Source organism: Nannospalax galili, unplaced genomic scaffold (genome assembly GCF_000622305.1).
Source record: "Nannospalax galili isolate Female #2095 unplaced genomic scaffold, S.galili_v1.0 scaffold1437, whole genome shotgun sequence".
In the NCBI taxonomy this organism is placed as follows: domain Eukaryota; kingdom Metazoa; phylum Chordata; class Mammalia; order Rodentia; family Spalacidae; genus Nannospalax; species Nannospalax galili.
This window is the reverse complement of record NW_008341050.1, coordinates 2,068,141-2,095,622: the sequence shown is the minus strand read 5'-3', so window position 1 is coordinate 2,095,622 and position 27,482 is coordinate 2,068,141. Positions and strand designations below refer to the sequence as shown.

The following is a 27,482-nucleotide window of genomic DNA, read 5'->3' as shown; positions in this document are numbered from 1 at the left end:
GAAATACAAATCGCGGCTCCAAAGGCTGACCTCTTCTCATTCTGCATTGACACCAGGGCCACTGTCTCCCTTTGTGGGTTTTGCATGGCCTACAGACCAAGAGTGGGCTTGAAAGCTAGGAGTGTGTCTGCATTGTCTGTAGGTCATTAATGCTCTGGGAAGAATTCAGTTAAGCAAAATGGTCCCCCTGCCCCCTAAATTCCATTCCTTTCCTCAGAGGCTTTCAAGAAGAAATTCTGCTCAATTATTACTATATTTCACAGTCATTAAATATTTTTGTAGAAATTGGCTTTCTTTCATGTTAAAGAGGAGCTAACACAATAATATCCTCAGTTTTGCCTCTTGGTCTATAAAGTCTACGGCATTTCCTGTGGCATTTTACAGAGAAGGCTTTTCCGAATCGTTCCGAATTGGTGAGAAGTCACATGCTATTAGGTCGACTCACACAAAATCACCACTTGTGTAAGTCAGAAATGGTTGAATGCCAGCTCTTTGCTATGGTTTAACTTAATAGACGTACCTACAGTAAAATAGATAAATATGTAAACCCAGTGTTGAGTCATAAAAGAAAGGGGTAGTTCCATTTCCGTAAGATAGAAAGGGAGAAAAGAGACAGAAAAGATGGCGTTTGAGGAGAAAGCATGCACACTCAGAGGCCATGTGTCACAAGGTGCTGGGGCAGGAACTTTTAAAGACAGGAGCAGGTGGAATGGGCAGAAAGGAAAACTCTCCTGTAATGACTTTTCCAAGTATTTGTTGGGGGATCACCGTGCACCCAGGCAGCGTCAGGCAGTTCCCAGAGGTTCATTCTTTAACCTCCCTAGCGACTTGAGGAAGAAGATGCTGTCATTGTGCCCTCTTTATAGATGGGAAAACGAGCTAAGAGTGATCAGGTAACTTGCCCAAGGCCACACAGGTGGAATTTGATTGTGGGGTAGTGAGGGGCTGGGTCCATAACCCAGCAGTTATAGCACTTGTTGTGTAAGCATGAGGAGCCTCAGAACCCACATAAGTGTCGGGTGGCGTAGTGGTTTGCCTATAATTCCAGACTCAAAAGGTGGGGGACAGGGCATCCCCAGAGCAAGCTGGTCAGGGAGATGAGCCATTTTGGTGAGATCTTCCCTCAATGAACAAGATGGAAGAACAATCAAGGGTGATTCTGGAAATCAACCTCAGGCTTCCACATGCAACAAAATTGGATAAAGAAAATAATTAAATGTGTGTGGGGCAGTAAAGGGGGTATAGTTGAAGGGGCAAAGTCACACTCCCTCTTCTCCACCCATGTCCAAGGCATGTGGAAGACCCCTGGAGGTTTTTTTTTTTTAATCATCCCACATCACCATGATCCGGAGGCCTGGCCTTGTCCCTCATGAGCACAGAATCCAAAGGATCAGGATCTATGGATACTGCCTCTGCCTTAACTCCCACTTGGAGCAGTGGGCGTGTCACTCACAGGCCAAGTGACTGACTAAACCCTCCAAGCAATGGCTCTGGCATTAAAACACTGTGGTGTAACCACTAAGTAAGGACTTTGGATCAAACAGGTCCAAGTTCAAATCCTGGCTCAAAAGATTTGAAGTTGTCTACCCCTGAACCAACACTGTGAGGGGCCTTTCCCCCTATACTAGGAGACATGGAAGCCTGAGGGCTCTGTCAGCCTGGTGGTCCCCTGCTCCTGTATCCAGAGCCTCCTGTCACCTGAGCCTTCCTGTCACCCTCAGCCACTTCCATGCCAGAGGGACCGTGAAGTACTTAGCTTTCCCTTATTTCTTCAGGGAACCCGGAGGCCACATGACCCTATGACTCAGAACTGCTAATTGGGCTTGGCCGATGTAGTGCTAGCTCTGAGTGGGCCTCTGAAATGAGTGCTGATGTCCACTGGCACTATGGAGAGGGGGTGCCCCTGCCTGACTCAGCTCACACACAGTGTGGACTCAGTGTGGAAGAAGCACCCCACTTCTTTCTCAGCCGTAATTAGCTCAGGACTCCCACACAGGAGTCATAAAGACCCTTTTTGCGGGTATCATCTTTTTAAAATTCTGTTTTTCTGTGTGTGTATGTGTACGATACGTGTGGGAGTGCACACATGCCATAGCACATGTGTAGAGGTCAAAGTCAGTTCTCTCCACTATAATGTATGTTTAGTGGATCAAGCTCAGGTCGTCAGGCTCATATACATATGCCTTTACACCCACCGAGCCATCTCACTAGCCTTCCATCTTGTTCTGATGAGCACAATGTTGACACATTCCACAGATAAGGAGACTGAGGTCAGAGAGGTTGTGCGACACGTAGGGTCCTGCTATGCCCAAACAAGCTGGCACCACAACTCAACAAGTAGGTCTGTGTGGATCTCAAGCCCCCGTGGTTCCTTCGATCTCATCAGAGTGTCAGACAGCCCTGCCTGTGTAGGTCTTGTCTGTGCTATTCCCATTTTACAGATGGATAACTGGGGCCTAGATAGCTAGAAATAAAACCTTAATGTCAAATGTTTGATGAAGTGGCAGGTACTCTGCTGGCTTCCGTACAGTCTCAATTCTGTCTGCATCGAGAGTCAGCGTGGTGGAAGGGTCACCAGGGTAGGATCAAGGCTGGGGTTGCCCTGGATTGACACAACAAGCATATAGGAGGCCTAGCTAGATGCCAAGTAGAAAGTACTGGGAGCTAGGCTGTCTGGCTCTGCTGGGCAGGCAGGAGCCATGTAGGGTTCAAAAGGAGGGGAGGAGGGAAGACAGGCTTGCCCTGCCCACCCCAGCCCGCTCCCAGCCCTAGCCCTGCCTCTGAACTACCCAGAACTTCCTCCCTCCCAGGTTGGGGACATGTGGTCGCTGAGGTCAGGTCTTTGTTTGAAGGACAGATAATTAATTCCACAAAGTAATCCCAGCACACTCTGGCAGATTTATGGAGATCGCCTCAGTCCTAGGAACATGGTTGGATCATCTTTCATCTCCCCACAAAGCGAGTGACTTGCTAGAGCACGGGCCCTGGACATGGAGAGTTCATTTAGGGGAGTCCTCCTGTCCGCTGGGGAGATTGATTGCCAGGCTAGTAGAGGCCTGGGTGGGAGGAGGGAGGAACAGGCTTGTGGCTTCTTTTCTCCTCTGGTCCTTCTCCATCTCCCTCCCAATACTACCACAGTCACCCAGCTAGCATCCCATCCAGCTCTCCCAAGTCACAGGCAGGAGAGCAGGGCCAAGGAGTAGCCTGCTTCCCAGCTGGACACTTTGTTATTTTTCCCCTCTCCACTGCCCACCTGCTCCATAGGTGAAGCTCCCAGAGCCCCATGCAGTCCTCAGGTAGATGGGAGAGGTTGCCAGGGTTGCCAGCTGGCCCTCTAAACCCAAGGAAGGGAGGACACAGCCCTGGGGACCAGGACAATTGCCTCTGGTTTGTGGACTCTGCCACTAGCTTGCTGAGCGCTTGGGGGGGTACTGTGGTCATCCTTTGTAACACCACAGACTCGTGTGTGTGTGTGTGTGTGTGTGTGTGTGTGTTTGCTGGGGATTGAACCCAGGGCCCTGGGAATGCTAGGCAGGTATTCCACTGCTGAGCTACATCCCCCAGCCCTTGTTATTTTTGAGACAAAGTCTCACTGTATGGTCTAGAACTAGAGATCTCCCTATCTCAGCTGGGATTACAGGTATGTGCCACCATCCCCCACTTGTTGGCTGCTTTGCTATAGGGATTCATCAGGCACCCGATGAGCCAGCTGCTGAAGACATGGCTGTGAGCAAGCAGGCAAAGCTGTCATCTATGAACTGAGAGTCTAGAGAGGGAAACAAACGGGCAGATTGATAGGTGAGATAATTTGAGATAGCAACAACCCATGGGGAAATAAAATGGGGTGTGGTGGAGAATGGGGGAGCTGGGCTGCTTCATTGGAGCACTTAGAGTGGTCCTCTGTGACATGGTAACATTTGAATGATAGTAGAAAGAGCCAGCCATAGGAAACTATGGAAGGAAGGCGTTCCAAACAGAAGAAATAGCATGTGCAAAGGCCCTGAAAAACAGAACATACTTATGAATCATTGGAAAAAGAGGTCGAATAAGGCTGGGGACTGGTCACTTAGGGTCCTGCAGGCCAGGAGGACTTGAAATTTTATTCCATTGACACAAGGAAGATATGACAGAGGGGGATCTTAAAAGATTCCTGAAAGAACTGCTCAGTGGAAAACTGGCTAGACTAGGGTGCTGCAGGGAACACTGAGCGGTCCCACGGGTGGCCAGAAGAGACCATGCCCAGTGTCCCTCATGCCAACCTCAAGTTCCATCTGTCTGTATAGCTCTTCTAGCTGCTTCAGTGGCCCCTTTCCCCTCTTTGACACACCTCACTCTCAAGGGGCAGTGTGGCCTGGAGGTGGGGGTAGTAGGCAGCACCAAAGGGTGCTGTACCTCAGTGTGCAGAGTGAGCACAAGGGCAACAGGCATGCCAGCAGGCAGGCACCAGTGTAACCCTCCACAACTTGGCGGCCCTATCACCCAGGCCATGCATGGTAAATAGAGCTGACTCTTTCCTTTGGCCCTAAGCCAGCCCCTGGTAATTGAACCACAAGTCATCTTCCAACTTCCACAAACAGGGCTGCCACAGCTGGCACTGTCCTGACTGGGTGCTGTGTCCAGGCAGAAGTGTATGGAGGAGCTGTAGAGCCCAGCTGCCTCACCTACCTCCCTTGGCTGGTGTAACATGGGGTTGGACTCTGCCAAAGTTTCCTAGGCAAGCCAGGTGCAGACTGCCTCTTTTCTGTGGGCAGTAAGTCTAGGGCTTACAAAGCAACCCAAAGATGCCGTCTGTTCCCAGCAGTAGCCTTTGAGCCCCTTCCCCTCCAGGGGTGTCTATTCACAAAGCTTATAGTGGGGTGCTCTTGGGCCCCATGCTAAGGAGTTGTTCAGAGAACTGCCCTCCTGACAAGAAGCCAGGCTCTGTAGCCCACACCAAAAGAAGGAGGCAGGCTGGAGCCCCTGGCATTGGGAAGGACCCCAGGCCTTGAACTCTGTCCCCAGGCCCTTCTTTGTCGAGTGACCAGAGACTTTGGGAAGATTCTGGTTTTGGCTGGTGAGGCTCATCCCCCACCAAAAATAGAAGGACTGCTCACTGGACCAGTTTCTGCTGGCTCAGCAGAAGTTATCCACCAAGAGATGAACGAGCCAGGGGTGGGAGCATCTTGGGACACCCGTCCCTCCCTGTCTGGCTGGTCTCATTCATCAAGCATTCTCCAAACGTCTCTTTGGCCTGAGGCACTGGGCCAGGGGCTTGGGACATCATGTGACATCTAGATCCAAGGCAACCACAGGCAGGATGAGGGTCAGAGCTGCTAAGACCAAGTGCTGTCCCCTTATGCCATCTAGTCAAGCCCAGGGCCCCCTGCCCCATGCTCATCACAGCAGGCTGAACTCAGTGGGGAATGTAGAATATTAAATGCCCTGAGATGCCCTCCTATGCGCCACTGGTGACGTGCAGACAGTGCCAGGCTGACTTCCGATTCTTTTTCACTCTTCGGTTCTTTAAGCAATGAAATATGGCAAGTGTTGAAGATCTGCTTTGTTTGTGTGAGTCTGTGCTCCGAGGTCTTCTCTAGGAACTGAGAGGGAAGCTATGACACTCACATGGACCCTGCCATGAACAGGGACCCTATCTAAGGGCACAGGGAGGAGTCACCCACTCTGAGTGGTAGGGTGTTGTGACTGCTTGCATTTTGGTTTTGATACTTCATCTATAGTATCAAAGATGAGGGGTCAGTATGTAGCTCAGTTGGTAGAGTGCTTGCCTAGCATGCATGAAGCCCCAGGTTTGATCCCCAGTACCACATAAAATAGGTGTGGTTTTGCACACCTATAATCCCAGCACAAAAGAGGTAGAGGCACAAGGAGCACAAGAGTTCTTGGCTACATATTGAGTTTGGGACCAGCCCAGACTATATGAGACAATGTTTCAAAAATATAATAATAATGATGAACTGGAATTTGGTCTGATTACACCATTAAAAAATTCAGTGGTAACACACTGCCTTTGAGCCCCCGCCGTGCCTCCTCATGGTGCCGGGGGGTTAAGCTGCAGCGCCATAGCACATTGCTCGTGCATAACTGGGGCCGCCTGCCCATCACTGGTGGCCCTTTTAACCACCAGCTACAGGGGCACGGGCGGGTCCAGGGCAGGTAGTTTCCATGCCAGGCACCCAAGACTCGAGCGGCCTGGGGGTAGCCAATGCCTGCAAAAAAAAAATAATAATAAAATAAAATAAAATAAAATAATAAATAAATAAAATAATAAATAAATAAATAAATTTAGTGGTGGGGAACTTTAAAATAAGTAAGACTGGTAATCATGGACACTAACGCAGTAGGCTCATAGGGCTTCACTGTTCTTGCCTTTATATGTTTCCATTCTTGGAAGTTTCTATGAGAAAACATTTTTCTGTGTCGGGGGGGGGGTCCCCAAAATTTCCAGAGGACTCATCCCAAGTCTGGAAATCACACATGACTCACAGCCTGGCCAGACACTCAAACTTGAACTGCACTGAGACCTACCCACATCAGCCCAGCTCAGCTTCTGTTTTGCTGTGGGGCTCTGACCAAGTTACTTCCCACATCTGATCTGCAAAAAGTCTGGACACTAAATGCCCATCTGTTGCTACCTCTTACACATGTGGATGTAAGGTGCTCAGACACCCATCTAGAGTGGGGTTGTAGGAACAGCCCCTTATGTCTTCAGTCTGTTCAGCGAACTTCCCAGGCTGAAAGGGTCTAGACTTGCCCAAAGATTCTGTGGCCTGTTAAGTTGGAAAAACATTGACTCCTCGTGACCTTATAGAAACACCTGTCAGCTCACTCAAGGTTCTGACAAGTCCTGCAGTGAATGCACCTGCTCAGCATTCCCTAACCCTGACCCCAGGATTTTTACATGGCTGGCTTTACCTAAGCTTCCCAGTGTCTGAGTTCTGGGGAACCCCCAGCCTTCCTGATTTTAGACAGGGGCTCCTCCTGGAGGACAAATTCATCTTTTCTTGTTAGTATAAAGATTCTGACTCATCATTAGAAGAACCCAAGACCTTTGATGTTTATCCCATTGCTGGGTGGGTCTGGACGTCACTCAATGTGCTGTTTTTCCCTCCGTCATTCTGGGCCATAAGTGTTCCCTTTGATGTTATGCTGTGAGTCACTAACCAGATCCAGAACACACATGCATGTGCACTCAGGCACACACACACACACACACACACACACACACACACACACATCAGGAAATGGGACCTAGCCCAATCTGTGTTCCTTCTGGTTCAGATCTGAGAAGCAGCATCTCCTGGAGAAATAGGAGGAATGCGGCCTTTGCAGCAAAGGCTCTGGGTTCAAATCTCAGCTCTCCAGAAAAACATATGAAGCAGGAAGTTTCCTTCACCAATGATTAATCAACACAGTGTGTCATTTCCTTCCTTCTCCTAAGTAACTTAAAATAATGGTCAACATGTATTGGAAATTTCCTCTGTGCTGCATGCTGTGCTGAGCTGGCCAGCTGTATTACCCATTCTAATCCTCCCATTAGTCCCAGGAGATAAGAATTGGCCTTCCTCTTCAACATTCAAGGAAACTGAAGCCCATAGACAGTAGGTCACTGACCCACAGTCACAGAGCTAGTGAGGACTGATGTTGGGTTTTGAACCGTGGTCCCAGCTATCACAACATCAGCCCTTTTCAGAAGATTAGATCCTGCTGTGGCCATGTTGATCCTCTGACCCTCAGGTGCCTCACTCACCTGGCCAGGGTTTCCTGGTCCTAGTGGGGATGGGCAGCATGAAGACAGGCCCTGTGGGTTCTTGAGTGCTGGAACCCACCATGACAGGTTAGAACCAGAAGAGTCCTGGGGGCGGGGGGTGCTCCTGGTATACTTGAGATTATTGGGTGCCAGCATACTGGTCTTCTGATGAGGGGGGGAGGAAGAGGGTGGGTTTTTGAGAGAGAGAGAGAGAGAGAGAGAGAGAGAGAGAGAGAGAGAATTTACTGAATGACCCCTGCCACTGAAAAGCCCCTCTTTTACAATAGAGGAGGGTCCTGAGAGAAATCTAGTGACTTGCCCAGGGTCACCAGCTGTCCTCTGAGCCCCAGGCAGACCTCTTTTCCTCCCTTCAGGCCTCAAGCAGGGCCCAGGCTGAGGAGGCTCTGAAGCCCCTTAAAGCCCCTCAAGGTCAGCCTCTGGCCGCTGGTGGCCTCAGTCTATGAAGATAACTGTTTCTGAAGCTGGCTCCCTGAACCTCGTCCGACCACATCTATTTCTGGGCCACGGGGCCCTGACAGAGCACAATTTGATTCATAAATTACCCAGCTCAAGGTGTGTGGATGGATTCTCCTTCAGCAGATTTGAAAGTCATTTACTATAGAACTTGTAGCCATCCTGTGGGAGGCAAGGGCATATGGCCTAGGGGCCCAGCCCCCATCTCTTTCTTGCGGAAAAGGCTCAGTAAGACAGGTAGCCACTGCACTGTGCCAACTCTGACTTTCAGTCACCCAGGCAGTGGGCAACAGTGTGACACCCGCCCTATTTAGCAAGTTAGAAAACAGCACATCACTTGTGCAGAGCCAAGTGCCTAGGAAGGGTGGTGTTGAGATTTGAACTCTCGCCTCTGTATGCCAGAACTGGCTATGTATGGTCCTGAGAACAGCAGGGAATGGACTGAATGACAAGGCTCTGGGAAACAGGGTAGGAAGGAAAGGGAAGAGGCACATGTTTCCTAGTCCTATACACCTTAGAGTGCACCTCTAACTAGCATGGCAACCCCTGTGTCACAATCTAACAGCATCCAGTTCTGGCTGTTGCAAAGTTTCTCATGCCCAGGGTACCTGCTTGCCATCCTCCATGCATACCTGACTTGGGCTCAACATCTCACAGTATTCAAAGTGTGTTAGATATCTTGTCATTGAACCACCACCCACCTACTCTCAATGAAGAAACAGAAGCTCAAAGAGGCCCACAAGCCAGAAAACCTGACTTGAACCTCCAAGCTCACATCCAGTCCCTTAAAGTGCTTCAGCTGGTTTCATACTTGTGCCTATCCCTTCCTGGGGGATTAAGAGCATCTTCTGAATCAGGTAATGGGTATCCTGGGGGTGATACCCACCCCGCCTTTACCCATACACAAAGGATGTGGAAGGTGGTCTCTGGCACCCACATTCTCCTAGAAGCCCTTTCCCCAAGGCTGTCATCATGGTTTTCCCATGTCCCCATTACATACTCAGTGAGGCACTGGAGGACTGGGGACATGCCACTGGGGATGACAGACAGTGTGTCCCCTTCTAGGGCCTCCTCTCCTTGGGTATCTGTTGTCTGTCCCCTTTAATTTCCTAAGCGTCTCCCCTCCTCCTTCCTTCGCACTCCCCGTCTCCCTCTGGGACAAGGCCTTTCAGATCATCAAATAGCAAGTGCTGCTTATGCGAGGCCTGAGATGGCTTTATCTGAGCTGTAAATCTCCCTGAGGCCCAACCTGTCCTAGCACCGAGCTGCCAGAGTTATGTGGGCCTGCAGCTAGCTGAGCGCACAGCCTCTGGGGGGCCTGTCTCCCACCACAGCCCCAGGAGGAGCCCCAGCTGAGGGTGACAGGGGCATTCTGCACACCTGCACTGGGCCCAAAGGGAAAAGGGGACCAGTGAGTCCCTGCAGCTCCCACAACTTCCTCCTCCAAGTGAGGATTGTCCCACACAGGAAAACCTCGCCTTGGTAGCCCATGAGACTGTTTGGGCTCCAAGAGACCAGGTTTTAATCCCAGTGTGTCCATTGGTCACATGTCCTTGATGTGTTACATCACCTGAGTGAGCCTCAGTTTCCTTATCTGATAAACTGAGTGGTCATGCTAGTCTGATGGGGCACACTGACAATCTAGTCAGATGGATTGTGGGAACAAACACACAGAGCTCTTTGTCGTGAGTCAGCACATATGACGAAGAGACAAAATTGTGCCCCATGTAGCCTTGAGTCCCAGCTCTGCTCTTTGCCCACATGTGACTTCAGTAAGTCACCTGTTCACTCTGTACCACAAGCATGACAGTCATGATGATGGGGGCGTGTGACAATGCCACCCCATCTGGAGTATCTGTAAAATGTGGTTGACTGATACACATACAGTGCTTAGAACCTTGCCAGGCACACGTGGGCCAGTGACACACTCTGTCACTCATTAATGCCCCTTTTTCCCTCATGTCGCCGGTCCCTGTCATCTCTTGCAGGCCCTCCTACTTCCCGCCTGGGACACCACCCCACCCCAGCTAATCGAGGATTTCTTACTGCCCACTGTCATCAGATATGAGCCAGACCACATACCTAGTGTTCACAGCTGCTGCCTGCTGGTGTCGGCCTCTCTTGGCATCCTCCACCCTCCTAGCTCCCCTGGGAAGTACTGATACCCATCCCCCTTTGCTCCTGCTTGGCTCCCCAGGAGACATTTGGCTCTCTGCTATATTAACTCTGTCCCCAACCTGTTACAGGAGCTCCCTGTCCCCCAGGCCCAGCAGTGGCCCTTGGCAGGCCCAGTCCCACTTCCTCTGTGTGAATCCATCCTCTGGGAGCCATATAAAGGCAAAGGCCTTGCCTTCTCCCCTTCACCCTGGTGATGGAGCCCAGGCTAAGGCAGGACTACCCATGCCCTCAGTATCAAACTCAGAAACTGTGACCAGTATAGTAACAGAAGTCAATCTGCAAAGCCCCCCGGAGGCACACACCATCAAACAGGAGGGACTTTTCATTCAGCAGTGTAGTACACAGATTATTTAAAAATGTGCCTTTCTATAGTATAGAATTCAATGGCCTTGTTTACACTCAAGCTGTGAACCAGCAGCTGGGTTTAGTGGCCAAACTTTGGAGATTACTGTCAAAGAAACTCATATTGATTGACTTTCTTTTTTTAAGGCAAATGTCAATCATATAAGTCAAGAGGAAAAACATTAAAGTGACTCTGAATCTACAGTTCCCAAAAGGGGGAATTTTGTGGGCATCTGTCTTGGTGACTGTTACATCTGAGAAGGGTGCTGTCCAGGGGGTGGAGTTAGGGCTCCTGGGAGCATCCTACAAGCACAGGATAGTCCCCTCCACCTCAGGTTAGTGGTGCCCAGGCCCCGCCCAACACAGGCCCCCCAGAGATGAGGGGTGTTAATGTGTTAGAATTCTGTTCCTTTTCTACACATATATTCTTTAAACAGACATCTCACAGCACTATGTGTTGTGAGTCCCTTTTTCTTATGTCCTAGCCCCATCTTTTCAAGTCAGAAACTTCTTCAGCTTTGAGCAACTAACCAAATTTTATGTCATATTTAACCAATCCCCTCTCACTGGACACAGGTTGGTCTAGGTTTTTCTTACAGTGTCAAATATCTGGTGACTGTGTTTGTAAGTGTGTCTACGATCAGTCTCCTTGGATGTTCTCTTGATTGTACAGAGAAGAGGAGATTCTGATTTCAACCACAGTGCCTGGTGACATCACAGGGGTCCCCACTCAGGTGTCCTCTGAGGAGGTGGGCTGTATCTCTAAAACCCCAGTTCACAGGGAGCCAGACAGTATGGGTGAAGGAGCGCGGTTGACCCTCGCAGTCCTGACAGGCTAGGCTGGGCTTCCCTGGGCTGCTCCGGCTAAAACTTCTTTAGTGGAGCTGTTAGCGAATAAATGAATGTGGGGTGCATAGTCTCATCAGGGAAGTGAATATTGTTGGGTCACTGGAACTGCTGAAAGCAGTCCCCAGTGAGAGGCAAGGAAGACCTTGTGCCTACACAGTGGCTCAGGGCTGGCTCTCCCTGAGTGGTCAGAGCTAGCTGTAATTAGCAGATTTGGCTCAGCTTAAGCCACAGCAACATCAGGAGGGCATGAGGGTCCTGACAAAAGCGGCTGATTGAGACACGTGAGTCACCCTAGTGTCCTATGCGCTGCAGCCTCTTGCATTCGCCTCAGACATCCTTGCTACAGCCCATTCATTCATTTATTCATTCTAAAAGCATTTATTGAGCCAGGTATGATGATGCACACCTGTAATCCCAGCTTACAGGAGGCTGTGGAAGAGGACTACAAGTTCAAATCCAGTAAGGGCTACACACTGAGACTGAGGTGAAAAAACTCACAAAGAGAAGAAAAAAGAGATTCATAAAGAAGCACTTTGAAAGCAGTAAGAGGAGGACGGAATAGTGATGGGGCAAGGACGTGAAGTGGGGGAGGGGGCTTCACTATGAAGTGGCATTTGAGCTGGGGCCTAACTGTAGATAAGCTACCTCCCCCAAGACCCACAAGGATCCAATTCCAGATGACTTCTGGGAAGGCTCTGGGAAGGGGATGCGTCTACTTCCACCCAGGCCCTGTGGGAGGGACGGCAAGATCTCTGCTGGTCCCCTCTCAGGCTCACAGCCAGGGTAACCCACACCGCTGGTTGCCATATGTTAGTCACGGAGTTGTTAAATGCTGCCCAGCCCAGGTGCCACACAGGACACGGGCCCCTTTTGTCAGCAGGCAGCTGAATATCAATTTTTAATTCATAAGCTATCTTGCCCAAAGCTCATGTCTCAGGTGGACCTGCAGTTTTCATTATATAGTGATAACATTCTATAGCAGCCAGAACGCTAGGGCTCCAGTGGGCAGCAAGGAGCCTGCAGGCCAGGCAGCCTAGGAACCAAGGACCATGGCCGCCACATGACTGCTTAGTGACTGAACCTGACAGGGCAGAACAGAGAGTCCCCCTGAGAGCCTAGAATAAAACCAGGCCTCTTTGGCCTGATGGGAGCAATTTAGTTCCTTGACCCACCCCTTACTACCCAGATAAATTAGTGACTATCACTTTCCTTTCTCTGTGCCTTAGTTTCCACATCTGTAAAATGGAGACAGGCATACTTAATTCCAAGGGCTACTAAGCAGGTACTGGGAAAGGAGTACACATAACACACTCTGCACGAAGTAAGAACTGGGCAGGAAGTGGTCATGGTGGACAGAGTCCCATATAGCCCTGTTGAGGTGGGCTCTTACTGGAACTCGCCAGGGCTGCTCTCCCTGACGCTATGTGCCAGGTACCACATTAGGTACTGTCCCGAATGGTCACACTTGGTGCTCACACATGCTTAGGAGAGTTATCAGAGAACAGCTATCCATTGGCACCTTGGTCTTTTCTTCATCCTATAGGTGAATGTTCAGCAGGTGAGTTCCACCTTACTGTCCATGAGACAGATAGGGGCACAGAAGATTGAGGGAGGAGAGAGTAGGTCCCTGCTCTGCTCAGTTCCCTGGGGAAATGCTTCCTGCCAGACTTACGTAGGCCAGGGACCCAGGATAGAGGCAGGGAGTGGCCATCACCACAACTGACTCATCCAGCCCCTGGTGGGTGCACACTCAGGCCAGTGGGTGGTGATCCAGTCACAAATCACAGCTTTTCCTTTTTCTGCCCCAAGGCCCCGCCAAGGGCTGGGCTCTAGAGACACCCCACATTCCGGACATTGGTCCCCATGTTTTCTGAACACTGCTGAAGAAGGAAGCTGATGTCAGGCCAACTAACAAATGTGGAAAGAGTGGCTCTGGGGACCCCAGTAGATGAAACATGACACCCCAACATTTACCCTTAAGATCTTTCTGTTGGGCTTCAAGAAGCAGGGATACCCCAATACACAGGGTAGTGCCTAGAGAGTTCTGAGTATGCCATCCAAGGCCTCTGGGGTTCAGAGCCTCTGGTCAGGGGTAAGGATTGGTTTCCTGTCTCAGGCCATGTTGACTCTGGAGATTGGGCTGGCCAGACTCAGGCAAGGTGGGGGCCTTGGCTTTATCTGTAACTTGGAGCAGAGGGAGTGACCTCAGCCTCTCAGTAAACTGCTTTCTGCCCAGACTCTGCAGCATGGGTCAAGATGCCGCCTGTGAGATAACAAGAGGTAGGACAGGATATGGACGTGATGGAGATCTGGCAGCAGGCAGGCATGGGGCGGAAAGGGGGAAAGCCTACCAGCCTGGGAGGAATGGGCGGGGGGGGGGTTGCTCCCCTGCAGGGTGTTGCTGGAGACCGTCACTCCAAACCTGCCCTCTGCCTGCCCCCCTGCAGCCTCACCCTCCCTTTCTATTCCTCCCCTCTACAACCCAGTGAGGCCCCTGTTTGACTCCACTGCTCCCTCTAGTGGGCTTTCCGCCTCTCTATTGGCTTTCACACCCTGAGGCTCTGACTATCCCAGTTCTCTGTCCCACCTTCCTTTATCTTAAAATTGCACTCTGGGGGCCCCTGAAGACCCCGTCAGTGGCTTTTGTGGGAGTCTTACCTTCCCAAGTCCCTCTGCACATCTGATATATTTCTCAGAGTCACTGCCTTCTGCCTCAGGGTAATTGAGGCTGGCTGTCCACCTATATATTTCTGACCATTGCTATTGACTCTGGCTTTCTCCTAAATACCCATGCTTGTCCCCAGTGGGGCCATGGAGACCAGCCCTGCCCAGGCCACAGTCCCCAGTACCTGAAGTCTACCACACTCTCTAAGGCCCACCTTGGTCCTTTCTCCCACAACCTGGAAGGCACTGGCATGAACACCTTCTGCCTCTATGTAAAACTCTGTCATAGCATGAAAGATTTCAGCTGGAACTATTCAGAAAATCATTTTTTTTAAATCTAGAATTTCCCTTATTTTTAAAAAATATTTTATTTCTTTTTTTTGTATATGGGTGTATTGCTTGCATGTATGTAAGTGCACCCATGTTGTACAGTGCCTGCGGAGGTCAGAAGACGGCATTGGATCCCCCTGGAACTGGAATTATGGACAATTGTTAGCTGTTGTGTGGGTGCTGGAAATCAAACCCCAGTCTTCTGCAAGGGCAGGCAGTGCTCTTAACTGCTGAGCCATCTCTCCAGCCCGAATTCCCTGTATTTTTTAATGGATACATAACAATTACACATATTTATGGGGTACAATGTGGTTTTTTTCAATACACATACCCCATGTAAGGGTCATCAAATCAAGAAAAATTAGGATATACATCACCTCAAATGTTTGCTATTCCTTTGTGATAAAAATATTGGTGCTCCCCTCCCCTGGCTCCTTTGAAATGTGCCACGCTTTGTTACTGTTGTGGTAGTTAACGGCAGCCACTGCTGAGCAGTGAAACACTGTGATCTGTTCTCCCCAGTTCTTTTTTGTCCCACTGACCAGCCTCTCCCTGTGCTCCCTGCCCCTCAACCTTCCCCTCTCTGGTAATCTCTGTTCTACTCTGGACTATGAGATGGACTTTTCTAGGTTCCATGAGTGCGGTCACACTTCCTATGCCTGACTGATTTCACTTGATACAGTGCCCTCCAGGTCCATCCATATTATTGGAAGTGGCAGGATTTTATCTCTTTTATGGCTGAGTAGTATTCCATCATATATGCATACCATATTTTCTTCATCCAGGCATCTGTTGATAGACATTTAGGCCGACTCCATGCCCTGGCTGTTGAGAAAGGTGCGTTACTGGGTGTAGAAATGCAGAATTCTCTTGGACACAATCCTGTTTTCCTTCAGGAAAACAGTAACTAGTGCGTTACTAGGAGTTCTGTTTCTGGCTTTTGGGGGGACTCCACTACTGTCTTCCATCATGGCTTTGCTGGTCTATGCCCCCCACAGCAGTGGAGGGACACCCTTCTCCCCACATCTACACCACCACTTTGGCATTGTCTCCTTTTGGTAATCGTCACTCTAACTGGAGTGAGGTGGCAGCTGGCTGGGATGTGCCTGCATTCCCCAATGATCTGCAGTGCTGGTCACTTGGCCATGCACCTGGTGCCATTTGTATATCATCCTTTGGGAAATGTCCATCCAGGTCTTTTGCCCACTGGGACTCCTGAAATCAGCTTCTGGACAGCTTACTCTCTGAATGGTAAGGACTACCTCCTAACCTCACCATCTGTCTTTGCATCATCACACAGGGTTGTGTGTGAGGTGGTGCAAACGTGCGAAGGGCAAATGCATTGGGGTGAGATAGAGGTATACATGTATGTCCAGGCTGGTCGTGTGACCTCTTTGGGCAAGATATTTCACACCTGAGCTCAGGTCCTTCCTTTTTCAGACTATATGGCATCTTCTCATGGGTTGACTGTGACAAAGATGGAATGATTGTGCAGATAATGCCTGGTACAGGGCAAGTGTTCAACTGAATGGTACACTGTGTTTAACACATAGAGGGCCAAAGACTGTAGCTCCCCCCCCCCACCCCGTTTTGCTTTGCTCTGGGGCCTTAGTCCCTTGAGCATCTCTTCTGTCAATACTGTGAGGATACGGTGAAGGTCATTCGTTGCTGTAGACTGTAGGCTGATCCTTGTAGGTATTCTGTTCTTTGCCCATGGTCCCAAACTAGAAGGAAGAAGTGAATGTGCTGGTCAGTGATTTTTGAGTGAGACACACCCTTGACCTTCTCAGCACAGGGCTTACTTCAAGCCAATGCCCAAACCCTCAGAGCATCCCAGCAAGTACTGTGGTTGCCATGGAGATAGTAGCAGCATCCAAGTCAGCGCCTCACTCAGGCAGTGTTGGCAGCTCCTTTGGTGTAGCCTGTCTTGCCTGCCGATCTGGGGAGTTTGGAAGTTAATCATGCAGAGCTGCTAAAATTGTGTGTGTGTGTGTGTGTGTGTGTGTGTGTGTGTGTGTGTTTGGGAGGGTCCCCAAATCTGTTTGGGTATATACCAGTTAGGGTATTTGCCAGCTGGCTTGTTGGAGAAGGTACCCAGGTGGGGGAGGGCAGGAGAAGAGGTTCTGGATTGGGTGGGCAGTGTGATCATGAAACAGGGGTTAGGTGCTGGATAGAATGATGCATTTGAGCATGCCAGAGTTGATAGCCCCATTTTCCCAGCCCAAACCTAAAGCAGATCATTCAGCAAGGGGCTTTCTGGTTTGTGGATGATTTATAGGAGAAATCTCACAAAGATCAAAATTGGATCACATTTAGTTAAACATTTCATAGGTTCCTTTATTGGAAAGAATAAATTTATATGGAAATCTGGAATGATGGGGTGCAATCCATGGGGCCTAGAGAGGCCAGAGCCTGTGAGGGGAGGGGAGTGGGGCATAAGAGGACCAGCCCCCTATTCGTCCACCTTAGCCCTGCCTGGGCAGCTGTGTTATGGGGACCCAGTAAGGGTTACTTCCCTGGGGGAATGTGCCCCTGGCACACAGCAGGAGTAAAGTAATTGCAGAGTGAGAGAATGAATGAGAACATGCAGTCCTCTCTAAAGCAACTCCCTGGATGCCTCCTTATAACCCTGTCCTTACACATACACAGCCATACCGACCAGCAGAAGGTGACACTCACTGTGAGAGAAACCTCAAGCAGGAGGAGGAGCAGTACACTCCCAGACCCAAGTTCAGGTTGAGGACTCCAAAGCCAGTGATATCAACCACAGGAAACCTGAAAGAGGCCCACAGTCTCCAGTAGTCTGGCCCCTGGATGGGAGAACTGGACCGCTATCCTGCTGAACACATAAACAGACAGTTTAGCATAGACTGACCAAGGAAAGCCTGTCCTTTGGTCTAAAGCTAGAGAAAGACATTACCCCCTAGGCCTTTCCTCTGCTGGTTCCTTGGAGTAGAGACAGGGAGGAACAAGAAGACACAGCACCTTCCACAGGGACCTTGAGCTCCCCATGTGCTGAAAGCCTGGGTTTTACTTCTTTCCCTCGGAATCAGGGCACATCTCTGTTAGACTCTCTCTTGTCTGTGCGTCAGACACAGCTCACAACAGCATCAATCCAGGAGCTGCCCCAAGCCAATGTACTCCCTCATTTCAACCTCACAGACCTATAAGGTGGAAGCCAGTATTATCCCTGTTCAGATGAAGAAGCCAAGGGTCAGAGGGATTAGGTGAGTCTCCCAGAACCACACAGTGAATAAGGAGAGGAGGGTATTAGTGCACCTCTTTCAAGGGGCTTTACCTCTTCAGCCTGCCCATCTGTGGACAGCGTCCTCTGCTGTGTCCTCAGCAGCCTGGTCTCAGGGCTCCTTCCCAGGTTGCAGGAGCTACAGTCTGAATTCCTAACATATGTACCCACAGCGTGAAGTTCTAGCCTGGCCACAGGATGACCTGCCCTGGGGAATAGAGAATCCATGAATGGCTGGAGCCAGCAAGTGAATGAATGAGCTAACTGCTTAGTGGCATTGGGATGTCCCAGACAAGTCTTGAAGCAGGGCCTTAACAAAGGGGGGAGGGCATCACAAGGTTCCCTCAGGCCTAGAGAGTGGGTACCCATCTGGAACCTCTGCCAGTGCAGGCCAAGTTCTTTAGAACACAATTACAAATAGCCCCAACCTCTTGGGAGTTTTTAGTCTGGGCAGATGGGTGACAGTCACACAGAGAAGCCACCCAGGAAAAGGGACCTCTTCTGTGGGGCAGAGGGGGATGGCTAGAGTGTCACCATGGCCTTACCAGAGAAGCAGGTCCAGGAGAAGATGGCTGGGAGTCGGGGGTGGGGGGACAGCAGGTGGGGAGGGAGAGGAAGAGAGGCACTGAGAAACTGGAAGCAGGAGGGGGCGCTGTGATGTGTGGAACCCCAGGAAGACTGTGGGAAGGTGCAGCACAGAGTTCAGAGGCAGGAGGTGTGGTTTGCAAGGGAAGGACAGAGGCTGCAGGACCTCAGCAGGAGATCAGAATCACTTTATAATTTTTGCAAGTAGTTTAAATAAGTGTTTTTAATTTAGTACTTGGAATATTATTTTTAAATTGAATTATGTTTTAACACATTTGTCCCTTTAAAAAAAAAACACAAAACAACCCTTGAATCATTGCCATTGAAAGTCGGGATGTGATGATTAGAATAGAACCAAACTATAAAAATAAGTACAAAGTGGACCAATGGGATGGCTCAGCGGGCAAAGGCTCTTGCCTCACCAGCCAAATGACCCTAGTTCAATCCACAGAACCCACATAGAGATGGAGAGAACTGACTTCCCAGGGTTGTCCTCTGACCTCCACATGCATGCCATGGTATGCATGTGCACACACACGCATACACACACACTAATAATAATAACAATAAATAATTTATAAAATAAGCACAAAGGAAATCAACAAGCCTACTGAGTCCTGCCGGGATTCTGTTCCCTTTGGAAGGCTTTGTTAAAAGGGAAAATGAGGGCTAGCGATTGAAATTCTGGCTTAGTTGGTAGAGCGCTTACCTACCATTCACAAAGCCCTAGCTTTGAACCCCAGCACCACCGCATAAACCAGGTGTGATGTGCCCTGTAATCCCAGCACTCAGGAGCTAGAGGCAGGAGGATCAGAATTTGAGACCATCTTTAGCTACATACGGAGTTCAAAGCCAGCATGGGCTACATGAAGCCCTGCCTTAAAAAAAGAAAAGTTTTTTTTAAGGAAAATGAGTATTAGATGTTAAACATGTGTGAGCCCCAGGACTTTATTCCTGGCTCAGACAGAGGGCTGGACAGAGCCTGGGGAGGGACCATGCTCTATCTGATTCCAAGACACTAGTGCCCTTGCCAGTGTCCTCTAAGGGTCTGGTCAGTTCGTCTTCCTCCAGGGAAGCACATGTCAAAACTGTATATCGCCCCCTGCCAGCCCATCATATCCCTGGGCTTCTCTCTTGCAGGGAATACCAACAGCATTTTTGCCCTGGACTACATCAGCGGAGCACTCACCCTGAACGGCCTGCTGGACCGAGAGAATCCCCTGTACAGCCACGGCTTCATCCTGACGGTGAAGGTGAGGCTGGGCCTGTAGGCAGCACACCTGCTGGATAGCCATGGGGCCTGAGGCACAGGACACAGGAGGGGCCTGGCGGCTATCAGGGCAGGTCTGCCTGGCACTTCACACCCACTACTGATGCCTGTACCAGCTGGAACTTTTATTCCCCTTGCAGGGTTAATTCCTCAGTTTAGGAGACAGCAGGCTCCAGGGGACAGGACAGAGGGTAGGATCCCTACCCAGAGAGTATGGAAGAGCTACAAATGCTGCTCCTTGTAGCTACCTGCCACTCATGGTCATTTTTAATTGAAACCAGTGGCTTACTAAGCCAGTTCTCTGGGTATGGATCCTGGAAGAGATGAGGGATACAAAGTCCTGCCAAGTCCCAGCCATGTATCAGTGGGGGTGGGGAGAGGACAAAGGCAGGCGACGGAACCAGGGAAGGATCAGCATGGGGAGATGCAATGCAGGTTGGCCCGGCATGGCACCCTTGGCCTTAAGAAGGCCTCCCTTGGCCTGATTCAGGGATGGACCTTTTGGTCCTCACTGCCCACCAGCTCCTTCCTAACATGAGCACCTAGCTCCCTAGCCCCAAGCCCCTCTCAGACCTCCTCCTTATCCTGCTTCCCTCCCAAGGAGGCCAGGGGGTCTGCTCAGGAGAAAGAATGTCGCTCTCTAGGCCCAGTCTTACCACTACCTCACGCAAAGGCCCTGAGCTCTGTGGTCCCACATTTATATAAAATGCAAGATGGGCTCCCCAGTCGAATTGGGCACCTCTGCCCCTGAGGCTGAAGGGAGACACTTCCCAGGTCTTACTCAGAGGGTCTGGTGTAGAAAATTAGAGTCAGAACTTGAAAATGGGTTCTGGACCCCCAGAATCTAGATCCCCCCTTCTGTTCCTGTATCAGACCCAGACCCCCAGGACCCATGATGGGGGCTAGTCTTGATCCATCAACACAGACCTTGCTTCCATTTCTGATAAACTGATCAGACTCTTCCCTATACCCCTTAGTGGGCGCCACATCTCTCTGTCCTCCTGTCCATCTTCTTGATGGTTCTAGAATCCCACTGCCTGAACTTGAGGCCTACTCAGGTCATTCTTCCCCATAGAAGTCATTTCCCCTCTGACCCTCAGTTTCCTCATCTTTAACATGGGGTGTTGAAGGTCAAACCTTCTTCCTGAGCCTATGGTGGGGATTTGGTAGGACAGTGCACACGGATGCATGCTGTTGAGAATGTCCTGGGTGAGTAACTGCTGTTCTTGTGGCTGTGGCCTTGGATGACTGTCCTCTGTCTACAGGGCACTGAGTTGAACGATGACCGAACCCCATCCGATGCCACAGTCACCACTACCTTCAACATCCTGGTTATCGATATCAATGATAATGCCCCAGAATTCAACAGCTCTGAGTACAGTGTGGCCATCACTGAGCTGGCACAGGTTGGCTTTGCCCTCCCTCTCTTCATCCAGGTGGTGGACAAGGATGAGGTAAGTCACCAGAGCACATGGAGGTGCCAGGAGTCTCTGGGCTACCAGATCCTCAGAAAGCAGAAACAGACATCACTGTGTGCCCTCCCCTGCTATGGGGTAGTCCCTAAGTTGTCATTTGTGTCCTTGGAAAATACTTATGCACACTTCCAATACAAGGCCATTTATTCAGAGGAATGTGGCCATTGGACGGATCTAAGACAGACCTAGCAACACATACCTAAAAATAGACACTTTTTCAAACAAAAATAAACCTGGAGTGTGCTCTCAATACCTGAATGATCACCTCATGTCCTGCCTGGGATGTGTGTGTCCTGCTTAAAGGCTCCTGTATAAAGGCTGACACCACCTTTGGGCATAATAGTGTCCCCTTTTCCACATGAAGATCAACCTCTCTCATCTTCCTGGCTCCTATGGGCTGCTCCCAGCACAACCCAGCTACAGTCAGCAACCCCCCCCATGTGTGTGTGTGTGTGTTGTGTGTGTGTGTGTGTGTGTTGTGTGTGTGTGTGTGTGTATGTATGTGTATACAGTTTACCTAAAGCTAGATTCCACTCATTGGGGGAACAAAGTATAAACCAGGGTTCCTATTCCAAGGGGCCAGTCATGTGTTTACACAATATACTGGTATTGTGTACATTTTAAGTAGCTACAAAAGGTAGAGAGATAGGCTTGGGTGTGGTTTAGCTGGTAGAGGGCTTGCCTAGCATGCACAAGGCGCAAGTTCAATGCTGAGTACCATATAAACTGGGCATGTCCCAGCACTTGGGAGGCAGAGGCAGGTGAATCTCTGTGAGATCAAAGCCAGCCTGGTTTACATAGCAAGTTCCAGGCCATCTGGGGCTACATGGAGACCCTGTTTCAAAAAGGGGAAAAAAAATTCAAGTTCATCTTCAGCTTCATAACAAGTTTAAGGCCAGCCTGGGCTACATAATACATACCCGGTCGATGGATGGATGGATGGATGGATGGATGATAGATAGATAGATAGATAGATAGATAGATAGATAGATAGATGATAGATGATAGATTGCTAGTAAATAGAGAGATGATATAGATATATATAAGCAGGTATAAAAACCAGTTCTAGCATTTTCTCACACTCCTATGGGTCATTCTATACCCTCCAGAGTGCTGGCAATGCCTCCCATGTGAATATAATACACACTATGTGAATGAAGACCTCATGGCCAAGTCCCATTCCTGGTTTCCCAAGAATAGTGACACCTTACAAACAAGAAATACCCATCCAAGGAGCAGGGACCATAGGCTGTGAAGGGTCAGCCAAGGAGCAGGCACTGGACTAGAGAATCAACAGGGCTTCATGGGGAGAGGAGCCATGGGCCATGGCCCACAGAGGCCCAGAAGCAAGAAACTGCAATCAGATGGCAAAGCAAGTGGTGACCCACACAGGCAACCATAGGGTTTGTGTCGTGGAGAGATGAGCAGGAGAGCCCGGACTCAGGCAGGAGGGCTGGGACTCAGGCAGGTGGCTTGCATCCGATCTTAGGGGGCACATAGGCTCTGTGCCCAAGGGGCATGGGTTTAAGTCCATGCTTACTAAATCCTGTGGCCTAGAGGAATTAATGACTCTCTCAGAACCTCCCATGCACATGGTATTTAAGAAGAAAGAAGACTGTATCTATTAGTCTCTACCCCAGGCTAACCCCCAGGCATAAACTGATTCTGACTGGGCCATCTGGGGTGATTGCTCTGAGTGGATATTTCAGGACTCTGTCTGCAGCTTCTTGGCTGCATGAGGGGTGAGGGGCAGTTATAGGGTGAGACCTGCTCCTCTATGCTGCATCCTAGAGTGAACTGTGACTGCTTCCCACTAGACACTCAGCCAGAGTTAGTCTCAGGTCCCCACCTTACTGCCTGAAGTCTGGGCAGTGTGGAGAGGCAGCTAAATCCATGTCAGCTCCAAAGGACATGAGCCAGGTAGAAGACAAAGGGGCATGTACAGGGCTTGGCTCAGCACCTGCCACAAGGACCCTGACTACCCTCACTGTCCCCAAGGTTCAGTTCCCCAATGAGGACAGCCTCAGCACTGCTCAGCACAGCTGCCTGGGGGTCGCCAAGGTCACCCTCACCCTGGGGATCTCTACAGGTTCCCTTCTGTCTGATGTGTCTGTAGGGATATTTTATCAGTTACTTTTCTCTCATTACTGTAACAAAATGCCTGACAGTTTATTTTGGCTCTCAGTTTGAGGGTCCCTCATGTTGGGGAAGGGGTGGTGACAGGAGCCTGAGGCAGCTGGCCACACTGTGTCAGTCAGGCAACAGAGGGATGAATGGGGATGCTCAGCTCACGTTCTCCTTTATATTCAGTCCAGGCTCCCAGCCCAGGGGATGGTGCCGCCCACATTCAGGGTGAGTCTTTCCTCCTTAGTTAGACCTTTCTGGGAATACTTTTATACACCCAGAGATGTGTTTCTATGGTGATTCTAAAGTCTGTCAAGTTGACAATGAATATAAGCCGTGAGAGTTGTAGAGGAGTGTTGGGTCCCAACCTGCCTCTAGTGACCACCCCACCTAGCATAGTAGCAGGTGGCATTTGAAGTGACAGTGGCCTTTCCTGTGTTCCGTCACTGCTTCCCCATAGAGGTGACCTGTGTCTCTGATGGAGAAGGACTGGCACTGTCTCCTCAAGATCCTGCTCTTCCAGGGCTTAGTGACAAACAGAGAGGACAAATGAGGAGAGGCAGCCCAGAGGCCCTGAGGTCACCCAGCCACCCTCCAGTCTCTACTGGGCCCTGCATGTGGCTGGGCTCAGCCCTCAAGGACAAGGAGCAAGCATCACTTCCTGCTACCGACATGGCTATCCTGTATCCATCTTTCCTGCCACCCCCCGCATTCTAAGGGTCTCAGATGTAGCTGGGGAACAGTACCCAAAGCTAGGGCCCTGGTGCTGAGGAAGAACGCTGCAACAGTGACAGAGGCTGAGGGTTTAGGCACACTGTGGCAGGGACAGAAGGTATAGGCTGTGACATGGGCCACACAGTGTCCAGAACCTGGAGAAAGGCAGGTACCTCTGGGCCCAACCAGGTGGCTGTGGGGAAGAGGGCTTTGGGACACCACCTTGCTGTGTCCCTTCTGAGAACATGCATGTTGGGGTTTGTGTCTGGGTTCAAGGTGACTATGGATTTGCTTGATGTGGAAGAAATACATTTATTCGTGTTTGCATGTATGTTCATGGATGTGTGCATGTGTCAAGGCGCATGTGTGGAGATCAGAGGACAACTTGCGGGAGTTAGCCCTCTCTTTCCACCATGTGAGTCCTGGGGATCAAACACGGGTCCTCAGGCTTGGTGGCAAGTGCTTTCCTTCTTGCCAGTCAAACAGCAAATTTGTAGGGTGGGAAGAGGGCACATGAAGAGGGCAGGCCCCCTTGTCATAGGCTCTGCAGGACCCAGGGGCAGGCTCTGGATGGCCCCATGACTGTGATCATGTGATTGTGAGTGTACTGTCTCCCTGAACCCCAACTTCCAGTCATACCGTGAGATTCAAAGACTGTCGGGTCCAGGGGTTGTGGGGTCCACAGGATGCAAGGTCTGCAGGCCAGGACCAGAGTGGGTTTGATCAGCAGGATTCTGCATCTAAATTTCAGGGCAGTAGAGGGTGATGACAAAAACAAAAAGAGAAGCAGAAAACAGTTTAACAGCTCAGTGGGAGGGTTGGTGGTTGGCATTCCTACTTAGGATGCTAATCTATCAGAAAAACTAGATGAGTCTATAGCATCCCAGATCCAGGATTCTGCACAGCCTCTCACTGGACATGAGGCTCCCCCAGGCCAGGCCTGGAAACCAATGGGCTGGAAAGAGACCCTTTTTATTCCCAAGGACTCCCCCACATCAGCCAGTCTTCAGGGTAATTTCTTCACCTTTGCCTGGCTATAGAAAACTCACAGAAGGCTGGGAAGAAAGGACTGGGGTGGGCTGGAGCCAGAAGCAGTTCAATTTTGTCCTGTGTGACAGTTGAGATGCAAATAGATGGTTGGGATGCAGATTCTGGGGGAGAAAAGGAAAGGAAAGGAAAACCCTGAAAGCAAAAGTGTGGAAGTCAGCCTCTGTGGGGACTCATCTCTGAGATTCAAATGAAAGGTCGTGGCAATGTCACCCTCTGCACCCTACAATTTTGAACGCCCACCCCCACACCCCAGAGCTCTAGGGAGCCACAGTAAATAACCCAGGAGGGCTTCTGTCTGGGTTCCCAGTCACCCCTTTCCTGCCCTGGGAGATTTCTCCAGTGCAATCCTGAAGTCTTCCTCTCTGGGCTAACCTACTGCCCCAGGTACCTTCCTGAGCTGAGGGGTCCCTAAAAGCCTGACACCTCACCACACAAGAGGGCTCCTTGGGAGACTGGCCCCTTCTGTTCACCTCAACCACCCTTCTACATAGATGCCAGGAAGCTATGTTGGAATCCCTTTCTGGAGGGTCAAACTAACAGAGGGCGTGGCAAGACCAAGGTGCTTCACCAATTCCAGCCAGAGGTAGTCTAACCAAGCCTGTGCTTCTACGGGACTCGTCCAGCTGCCCTAGGCTGGGGAAAGTGGAAAGTGATAGCAGCTTGTGCCCAACAGAAAGCTGTCCCTTTCCCAGCACCAGAGCTGGTGCAGGACCAGCTGGAACCAGCCTTCTTTTTTCTGTTTCCGTTTTTATTTTTGTATTTGAGACAGGGTCTTGCTATATAGCCCAGGCTTTCCTGGAAGCAGTAATCCTCCTGCCTCTACCTCCCAAGTGCTAGGATTGCAGGAATGGGTGGGTGGGTGCTCCTCCGAGCCTGGCTTCCGGCACTCTTACAGTGCAACTCTGCTGTCTAGTGGACAGTGCCTCCCAGAATGAGCAGACCCCGAGTCGCATCTTGGTCTTAGTAACTTACCTTTTTCATGTATGCAACAACATACATGACAAAAGCAACTTATAAGAGGAAGGGTCACAGTTGGAGGGGACAGTCCATCATAGCAGGGAAGGCATGGTGTTAGGAATGTGAGGCCGCTGGTCACATTGCATCTGCAGTCAGGAAGCAGAGAGAGCTGAATGCTGGTACTCAGCTCACTTTGTACTTTGTATTCAGTCCAGGACCCCGACTTGTGGGATGTGCTGTCCATGATGAGGGCAGGTCCTGACACCTCAGTTAACCCAATCTAGAAACTCTATCACAGACATATCCTGAAATGTGTCTCCTAGGTGAGTCTAGATCCAATCAATTTGACAACCAATATTGACCATCATAGTGACAGTCTGTGATTTAAAGTATGCCAGGAAGCTGGAGTATAGCTCAGAGGTAGAACATTTACCTGGTATATATAGTGTCTTTGCTTTGTTCCTCATTTGAGAGGTAAGTTCAGGCAAGCCCTGTCCATACATGCCTGCCGTCCACCTCTGGGACACTACTTGGGTTGGGACAGAAAGTCTCTGCTATTTTAAAGATCCTCAGATCTTGGGGGCTGGAGAGATGGCTCAGCGGTTAAGAACACTGGTTGTTCTTGCAGAAGACCCGGGTTCAAATCCCAGCACCCACATGGCAGCTAACAACTGTCCGTAACTCCAGTCCCAGGGGATCTAACAGCCTCTTCTGACCTCCGGGGACATTGCACGACATAGGTGCACTTACTTACATGCAGGCAATACATGCATACACATAAAATAAAAATAAATAAATAAATCGTTTAAAGTTTAAAAAAATTAAAAAATAAAAATAAAAAAGATCTCAGATCTTGAGCTGGGGAGATGGCTCAGTTGGTAAAGTGCTTATAAGGCAAGCATGAGGACATGGCTTCAAACTCTGAGCACCCATAGAAAAATCCAGATCAAGGAGCTAGAGCGATGACTCAGCAACTAAAAGCACTAGCTACTCTGGTAGAGTTCAAGTTCAGTTCCCAGCACCCACATGGCAGCTCACAACAGTCTATAACTCCAGTTCCAGAGGATCTGGTGCCCTCTTCTGGTTTCTGGGCACCACACATACACATGGTACACAGACATGCATGTACTAAGCACTCATACACATAAAATAAAAATAAATCTTTTTAAAAAAAATCCAGATCCAGTAGTGCACACCTGTAATCCCAGTGCTGGGGAGGAAGAGACAGAAGGATCCTGGGACTCACTGTTACCCATTCAGCCTAGCCAAGTCTGTGTGTTTCAGGCTTAATGAAAGACCCTCTCTCAAAAAATAAGGGGAAGAGTAATTGAAGAAAATATCTGACATTAACCTCTAGCCTCCACAAGCACATACACGCACATTCATGTACATATGCGTGCACACACACACACACACACACGCACACACACACACACACACACACACACACACACACACACACACACACACACAAGAGCC

At 50.0% G+C, this 27,482-nt stretch overlaps 1 protein-coding gene and 1 non-coding gene across 2 annotated transcripts in view; both read left to right on the top strand.

Moving 5' to 3' along the window:
• The window catches only part of Cdh23 (cadherin related 23), a 426,621-nt gene that overhangs the window by 195,865 nt on the left and 203,274 nt on the right, over nt 1–27,482 (top strand). Inside the window, exons 10-11 of the mRNA XM_029565149.1 lie at nt 19,554–19,666; nt 20,949–21,137. Coding sequence (XP_029421009.1) covers nt 19,554–19,666; nt 20,949–21,137 — 302 coding nt within the window. The remainder of the gene's footprint in view (nt 1–19,553; nt 19,667–20,948; nt 21,138–27,482) is intronic.
• LOC115070978 lies at nt 5,999–6,132 on the top strand. Its single transcript, XR_003850083.1, has one exon. It is a non-coding gene; the product is annotated as a small nucleolar RNA SNORA76 (small nucleolar RNA).